Source organism: Rosa rugosa, chromosome 4 (assembly GCF_958449725.1).
Source record: "Rosa rugosa chromosome 4, drRosRugo1.1, whole genome shotgun sequence".
Taxonomy (NCBI): Eukaryota; Viridiplantae; Streptophyta; class Magnoliopsida; order Rosales; family Rosaceae; genus Rosa; species Rosa rugosa.
In genome coordinates this window covers 44,437,084-44,445,832 of record NC_084823.1, presented here as the reverse complement: position 1 = coordinate 44,445,832, position 8,749 = coordinate 44,437,084, and the positions used below count along the sequence as shown (strand labels likewise).

The window sequence follows — 8,749 nt, the reverse complement described above, 5'->3', positions numbered from 1 at the left end:
TAGAGGGTGGATTGAGAAAAAGAAAGAAACTACGATCATAGGTCATATGGTCAGATGCTCCATAATCAATTATCCAAGTATTGCCACCAGTAAAGCTAGAAATTTTTAAAGCAACTCCAACCTTACCATTACCACCGCGACTTACAGATGCGGTATCCTTACCAGCAAAGTTGGTGTGATCTAGTTTTGTCACCGCTAAGTAATCTTGGTCTTGAACAAGATGAACAACAACCTTTCCCTTGGGTTTGTTGTCCTGAGGTCGGGGCCTATCAAAGTAGCCTGCTGGAAAACCAACCAACCTGTAACAATTTGCTTTGATGTGGCCTGGATTCTTGCAGTAGTTACAAGTCAGATTTGAGGAGAACCTGCGAGAAACGTCTTGATCTTTCACCATGGTGAATACGCAGCGGAAGGAAAAACAACAAAGTACTTGGAAATATAAGAAGGCAACGGTGATGAAAGGATCAAAGGACAAGGAACAAATCCAAGCACAAAGAACAAGGGTCAAGGATCAAAGAACAATAAGTCAGAGTCCAGGATCGGATCTCTGCTCTGATACCAAGTCAAATATAACAAAAAACAAGAGATAATTTTGATTGAATAATTCAGATATTTCATTCACCTTACAAGAAGGAATTATATACAAATTACAATTGTGCCTAATAAGACAAGTAATACTCCTAAGGCAAGTAGTAAACCTAATAATACTACAGGTATTACAGAATATTACAAATCACGAAATATTACAGAATATCTACATAAATAAGGTAAGTATGACTCACGCCAACATCCACAATAGCAGGTTGCAAAGACTGCTCAACAATAAACTCGAGCGCCTCCTTGCACGCTAAAAGCTCAGCGTGCTCCGCAGAAACCAAGCCAAGCACCGACCGGCCTTTACCCACAAGAAAATCTCCTGAGCTATCTCTCAAAATCAGGCCAATTGCACCTACTCCAGATGCAAGCATAAATGCCCCATCTATGTTTATTTTAACACACCCAATTGGAGGACTCTGCCAACGTACCTCTCTAGCACTTCCTCCACAACGACCAAGAGTGCATGAGTTGTGATCAATGTAATCTTGTAATCTAGATGTGAAAAATAAAACAACATCACTTACCCTCTTAGCTTTACCATCCCAAACCTTGATGTTCCTTTCTTTCCACACACCCCACAGAAGAAAGATCAAAAGTTCAAACTGTGTTTCACCCAATCTACTTGAACAAAATAATACCCAATCCAAAATCTCCATGTCATTTGTTTCTAGCATTAAAACATACCTGAGCAAGAAAAGCATTCGAGCGTAAAACTTCCCGAGTAAAGGGACAATCTCGGCACAAATGCATTGTGGACTCCAGCCTCCCAATACAAAGCACACAAAGTTGTGAATCAAGGGGAACATGTTTAGTTGTCAATCTCTCTAAACAAGGAAGAATGTTGTGACAAATCTTCCACATATTCACCTTAGCAGTGCAAGGAACTTTAGCCTGCCAAATTTTCTTCCAGAATTGAGAAGTAGTGCCATTCACTGATTTTATTTTCTAGGAAGTATAAAATGAATAATTAAGAAAATATAATCATGTAGTTTTAGATATAAATACGAACAATAAAGAACATTAGTGTCCTAATTAGGCATTTGAATCCGGAATTCCGAATCCGAACCCGTCTTGTCCCATCTCGGGCAATATGTGATGGAATCATTATTTTTAGTGATCGGGATGATCCGATCTAGTCCCGAATACTTCAGGATTAGAATGGAATTGTAATTTCAATCCCAAACTGATCATGTCCTATCATGAAATATTTATAGTTATAATTTAAATTAAATTTTCAATATGTGTCAAACTTTTATAGGTTGTTTGTGATAATATTTAATATTTATATTTGTCAACTACTCAATTTTGCTTGAACTTATTTGAACTTCTTTCGAGTGTTGTAAGGGCTCCACAAGACTTGGATTGATGATTTTTGTATGGATAATGCTCATATATGTTGGTGTTTGATTATTTTAAATTTGAATGATCATTGATGACTTGATGCTAAATTGAATTATACAGGTTATATTTAGATTGTTTAAATATGGGTTGATCCCAAATGATCTTGAACGAACCCGACACCGAAAAGGACGGGATGAGACGGGATCAATTTTCAAAAGCATCTCATCCCATCCCGTTCCGTTGTTAGAGTTGGAGTTTGGGATCGTGGTCATCCCGGCCCATCTCAGCCCGTGCCCACTCCTATTTGATGCATGCACTATACATAGTCAATGATAAACCTTACTTCCCTTCACTCTAGGTTTAAGAAAAAGTAGCATAATTAGGTAAACCTAACTCAACAACCTCACATATGAATCAGATCAGGTAGAGAAAATACTATTGATCCCCAGACTACAATCATTAAACTTTTTTAACCTTTTAAGATTATTATGTATCATCATAAGCTAATTAGTATAGAAATAATCAACGCAAGTGATCGAAGGACATATCAATTCCTTGAATTTCATGTAGAATGGTACTGATTCACATGAAGAACAGTGATAACTGATAAGACAACAGATTTAACATCGTATCAACAAATTATGAGAAGGGATCCACAGAAAGGTTGAGATGTCATACTCGCATATATAGTGCTTTAAGCAAACTAGCTAGTTTTGGTAACATGTGTGTGTATTAAGAATAGTTGTGCAAGAGTGATTGACTAATTACGAAATGGATTCGGATCTTTTCCTTGGCTAAGGTTTATTTTTTGGTTGTCCTTGACTTTAATTATTGACCATTGATTGCAAATCCAAGGGCTCATACATCGACACCTCAGTAAATTAAATTTAAAACCTCATTTGATAGGATAGTACTGACTATATAAGGCCATTTATTTTGGTATTTGAACGTTAATATATCCTTCATCAGTCCATCTCTACTTCTTTGAGATCTTTCCATCCACTTATGATTACATCATCGTTCCTCTCCCCAATTCCAACTACAATCCCAGATTTGAATAATTTAAATGATCTCAGTTGTTGTGATGCCGCTCATGGATTCAACAAGTCACACGATTCTCCTCATTAATTATGTCTTTTTATCGTCATCCTCATATCTACTCTTTCTTTCACTAGGAGTGCAGACAAATTTAGAAAACCCACTTTTAGATTGCTTTGCAGCTCAAGTAAGACTAAGCTACTGAACTAATATTCCTTTAAAAGCTCCCATTTTTATTCAAAGATTCATAATTGAGTTTTGGTTCAGTGTCTTGAAGCTAAGATGATGAATGGGTTGAATTCAAAAAAATGAAAACCAGATGATATGCAAGAAATTGGCCGGTGGAATTCAAAGAGAACACCAGATAAATCTGGGCTGTCTGGTCTAAGCTCTTAGTCCTCATCATCAACTCTTTTGATCATTTCATTTCATATGGCATTTTTTAGAACTAAGAAGAGAAGTAATTTATAAAATACATTTTCCATTGTAGAGTTAACCGGTTATTTTAAGTTGAAAAATGTAATAACTAGCTTCTCATATGTATATCTCTACATCTCGATCTGAGTGTGATCATCTAGCTTCTCTCACGTGAAGTAGTCTTCTTTAGACTCTCACTTTCATCTTTGCATCATGTGACTACATTGTGATGATTACCCATTAGTTTGTCCAAACAAATAGATCTTTCATATAATGACAATACAATTTCTTTTGGTTTCATGAGCTTGTGTTCTTTATTTACTCTTGATTGTCATACATTTTGGATAGACAAAGACTAGGGCTTAATCCCAACAAAGAAAAAAAGAAGAAATGATGAGACCAAGTGCACGCATGAGAGACAACAGAAGGTGGCCATGTGATATATCACGAAAGATTGAAAGATTGAAGAAAACACACACCACCTCTTACAAGTTACACAAAGACATAATTATTAAAGGGATATATAGAGAGATATCCACATACTTTCCAAGAAGGTCATTTTTTTTTTCCTTTCTCTTTTGGCCCATTTGCTTATTTGATTTGATCCCCTGGAAGGCTGGAAGCACCCTCAGCTCTCTGTGTCTCTCTCAATCAAAATCTCAGTGAGAATAGATGCAAAAAGAGCCAAAGAGTTAGAAGATTGAAAGTTAAAATATGAAAGTGAAATTAGATGAAGAAGATCACGTGCTGGGACACCAAGAAAGTGTACAGGAATCACGTGATGAACAAGAAAAAGAACACAAGTGAGGTGAATTCAAAAAAAATAATTAAATTAAAAAGTATGTGGGAGTGGCCTCAGTGGCATCGCCAAATTTTTTATTTTGTTTTATTTTTTTTTTATCAAAGAAAAAGAAGATTTCATACTTTGGAGAAAAATATCTTGTTGACAGCCCACTAGATCAAATGCTAGTTGGTTCATATCAACAAATCAGTGAGATTTTCTTAAGTTAGGTCTTTTGAAGCTTCACTAAATTTTTGAATTAAAACAAAATAATTAGTTGAGTTTTACTTACATTTGCTAGAATCAATGTACCACAACTTGAATTCTTCATGATCATGCATTTTTGCTAGTAATATATATAAACCAAGTTACATTTTCCTCCTATTGCCAGAAATTTGGAGAAGTACTCTATAGTTTCATAGAAAGGAAAATGAAGCTAGTTGGGCTTGTATAACACAAAACTCGGGTCCAAATTTGATTGAGCTCATTTTTCTGTAGTAGTCAGGATTAGTGGAAAGTTTATTGGGCTTCAGGCCCAAGAAATTTTTTTTGGTCAATTGGCCCGAGAGAATTTGATTGAGCTCATTGCCACAATGACAGAGGAACTCCAGCAAAGTCAGTTTCACACTCTCACTTTCACTTTCACTTTCACATGACAAGAAACTGAACTAGATCACTTTTACATGACAAGAAACCTGAATATGCAAAATGCATGAAGCTCTAAAATAACATCCGAGGCTGGGAATCTAACTGGGACAGAGAGAGTCGCAGAGAAACCAATTTTCTTTCATTCGTTTAATTCCTAACTAAGGTCATTGAACATGGAAAGAGATCAATATCCTGGTGTACGTACGTAAGCGAATTATCGGTGGAGATATGTTACTAATAGTATCTGGGCTTCATTGTTTGGGATGGGAGGAGTTGGAAATTGAAGTGCAGAAGCACTGAGGACATATTGTGGATAGGTTGAAGATGAAGAGGAGTAGTGGTGACGACGAGTGTTCTACAACTAGTATACATAGGGGAGCCTAAAAAATCCATGCATATTGCAAAAACATATGCGCTAAGTTACTAACAAAAATTAACTGAAAAGAGACTGGCCATATGTAATTAAATATTTGAAAACTTTGAATTGTTATGAGCAAAGTTATTGTAAATACTGAAAAACCGTGGAGTAATATGAGTACGTGAGTAACATGATACAAAAATTTGTTCACTAAATACTATAAAATCAAAGTTTAGAACAAACTCTTTTTCAGTTTTGATGGTTGCTAGCTAGAACTATAGAACATTGTTAGAACAGGTGAAGCACCCGAACAATCTACTAGGCGTAGATCCGGATTCACAAAACTTTGAAGCTGTCTCCTCCACCTTGAGGGACTCTTCTCTTTGTCTGGCTTCAACAAGTGCTCTCTAATCTTCTCCAGCTAGCCTTGTGAATTTCAGCCACTTTATTCTTCATTTTCTCAGCGTATTCTGCCTTCTTTCTTTCAAACTTCTTCTGTGATGAACAAATTTCTAGAAAACCATGAAAGTTAGCTTATAAGATAGCTAATAAAGAAATTTTGTACCTCAATTTTTCTGAGTCGTGCCTCTACGTATGTTTTCTTGTTGTCTTCCCATTAAACCTACTGCAGACATCCTTTTATGTGCCCTGTTAAAGATTTGGATATTTTTGATTAATCACTATAGTTAAGCATGAACTATGTTAACGATTATCTGGAGTGAACTGATCTTTCGTGAAGATTTTTTTGTGGCAATAGACCAATAGTCGTGGCAGGGTCAGAAATTTGTGATAATATCATGTTAAAAAAGAAAATAAATGAAATAAAATGATGTTATACTTATACCTGTTCTCCGCTTTTGTCTTCACTTTCTTCCCATGCTTTGATTAAGGCCAGCATTTTCTCTGTTTCGATTTCTGCATACATTACATCTGAAGAAACAAATACGAGAAGATGAAGATTTTTCCATGTTAGAATTAGTGATTAGTAGAATTAACAATTATAATCAAATGATACAAATAAGAAACAGAAACATTGCTTACACACATCTCTCAATTGAACTTATACCTTTCTTTGCAGCAGGATCTGCAATCTCTGCTATATGATCAATAACAATAATACATGTTAAATGAGTAATAATATGAATTATGGAAATGGAACAGCTTTACACTGCTTATTGAATGCAATATTTCTCACTTTACATAATGAATGAGAAAATTAATTAAATGTACCTAAGTAGGAAAGATCACAACTGAGAGACTATTTGTAAGAATCATAATGTAAACACATCACTAGTCATCGAGATTAATTAGCTGATCTATGTGTGTTACTTGAAGAATGAGTAATGAGATTCTATTAGGAGTCCAATCTCTCCGGTAATCGAAAATTAAATGTACCTAAGGGGCTAATGGTGTTAAGTTGTTAACAAACTCAGGTTTATTCAGAGGCAGAATTTTTTTTTTTTCAGGGCTAAAGTTGTTTTCCAATGAAAATGAGTGCCTAGACACAGTTTCCACATGCCTCCTCTCCTAAACCTTGTTAACTAATTTCTTGTGAGGGAAGGTAGTTGCAGAGTCGTCCGTTTTACATGAGAAGCAGCCAACTATGCATGAAGCGCTAAATGAAATCTCAGAGGCCAACTCTCGGTGGAGATCAAAGACACATTTTCTCTACCTTTCATTTGTTTAATTCGCAGCTTACTCATTCAAGTTTTAGGACATCCATTTCTCCATTGTGCAACACCTTACACCAGCTAATGTTATTGATGGTATTTGGAGCTGCGTTGTTTGGGATGGGAGGAGTTGGAATTTTTATGTAGAGGTTTGATGCGAAGGAATTTGTTGCCACACATATATTAGTTTTTTTGAAAAAAAATCCAATCATCAAGGCTACATCATAATGATCTACATTGGCTTGAAGCTCTAAAGCTTTCAATTGCTCTAGTGGATCATCCATCCAGATAACAAATACCAATTAAATTAAATTTGAAATTTGTTAATCAAACAGATTGTAGGTAACGGTTCTGAATGCTTAAGATAATACGATGAGCAAATCGTTAGATGAATTCATCAAATATTTCAATTAAGTTGAGCGCTAAGAGATATTAGGCATTGTTGTCGCACAAAACTATATACAATGACAGATAACATCATTTCACATATTTCTTTTATGATCCATATAGCCAAATATCGATCTTATAATTGTATCTTTGTATCGAACTATCCATCGATGAGGGTGTGGGTAAACAAGTTTTCTATTATCAATATTAGCATAGAGTTAATTTGTGACATCGTTGGCTTGTGATGAGGCTTGATACAAGCAGGCTACGAGTGTAAATAACTAAATAAAATAAATCTCTCCAAATTGACAATCTCCACTGTACAAATATAACTCTGAAAACTGAATCATCCGGCGATTATCATGAAATAATCTTAAAACAAAACACTACCTAATCAAAAAGAGAGGGAGGGAGATAGAGGGTTTCACAATGTGTGCACCTTTGACAATTGCTAGAGGATCACCAGCTGATGATGCCTTCTCTTCAGACACTGGGATCACACTCTTCTCTTCATCAACGAAGACATAATTCATTGCTGGTTCTTTCTTAGCCTCCTCTTCCATAAAGTAGTCCATGAACTTAGCCAGAGTTCCAAATTAACCCTACAAAGAAAGATAGAGAAACCAGTATCTATGTTGTGTTGGAAGAAAAAAAAAGTAAGTTTGCTGGAATATGAACACCAGGATTGATGGAATGTGATGAAAGAGGTAGACACATATATTGGTTACCATGGGTCAAAAGAAGCTTTTGAGATTTCCAATTAAGTTTTGGTCCATTTTTGGCCTTTCGTTACGTTGATGCGTTACTTCTTCTACTTGGGAAAGAAAAGATAATGAAAAAAGAGTTCTTGACCCAAAGCATCAAAATATTTTGGCTTACTCACTTACTCCAACAACAGATTTTTATTCCTACTAACCCAGCTTAGAGTAAAATGACACTTTTACCCTCAGTCTAATTAAACAACTACTTTCATGCCACACTCTTATCCCTTCGATCTTCTCTCTCCATCTCTCTGCTCCAGCGCCGACCTGCACCCTCTCTCTCTCTCTCCTCTTCAGAAGGCGCCGACCCTGATCTACTCTCTCTCTCTCTCTCCTCTAGAAAGCGCCGACCCCATCCTTGTACAGCTCGACCTTGCCGTCTAGTTTGCAGAGTAGCACAAGAACCAACCAAGCGATCCGTACTGAAATCGGCGACTCGTCGACATCGTAGCAATTGAAGTAGGCTTCCAGCAACGGCGTCTTCGAAATCCTCGAGCATCGTCCGGACGGCCTCGCCGAGTTTGATGAGAGAGTTAATGCCCACAGATCGGACTGCCGAGGTTGATTCGAACGAGAATATGGACTCGATTTCCGGCCACAAATCGGATATGACCCGATACAAATCAAGAGTCCGGAACATCTTCTAGGGATATTTCTTGCATTTCACCACCAATTCCGGGAAGCCAAACAGTGTCATGGCAGCCTCTTTCAGTAATAATGTATGAAAACATTACGGCCAAAAGAGAGTTTT

At 36.5% G+C, this 8,749-nt stretch overlaps 1 protein-coding gene across 1 annotated transcript; it reads right to left on the bottom strand.

Moving 5' to 3' along the window:
- Positions 1 to 5,441: 5,441 nt before the first annotated feature.
- On the bottom strand, positions 5,442 to 8,053 carry LOC133741873 (remorin 1.4-like). The gene is made up of 3 exons (XM_062169588.1): positions 7,677 to 8,053; positions 6,025 to 6,110; positions 5,442 to 5,828 (listed from the first exon to the last, which is right to left on the bottom strand). Exons 1-3 carry the CDS (start codon positions 7,810 to 7,812, stop codon positions 5,820 to 5,822), a joined length of 231 nt encoding a protein of 76 aa, XP_062025572.1. The 5' UTR covers positions 7,813 to 8,053; the 3' UTR covers positions 5,442 to 5,819.
- Positions 8,054 to 8,749: the final 696 nt, after the last annotated feature.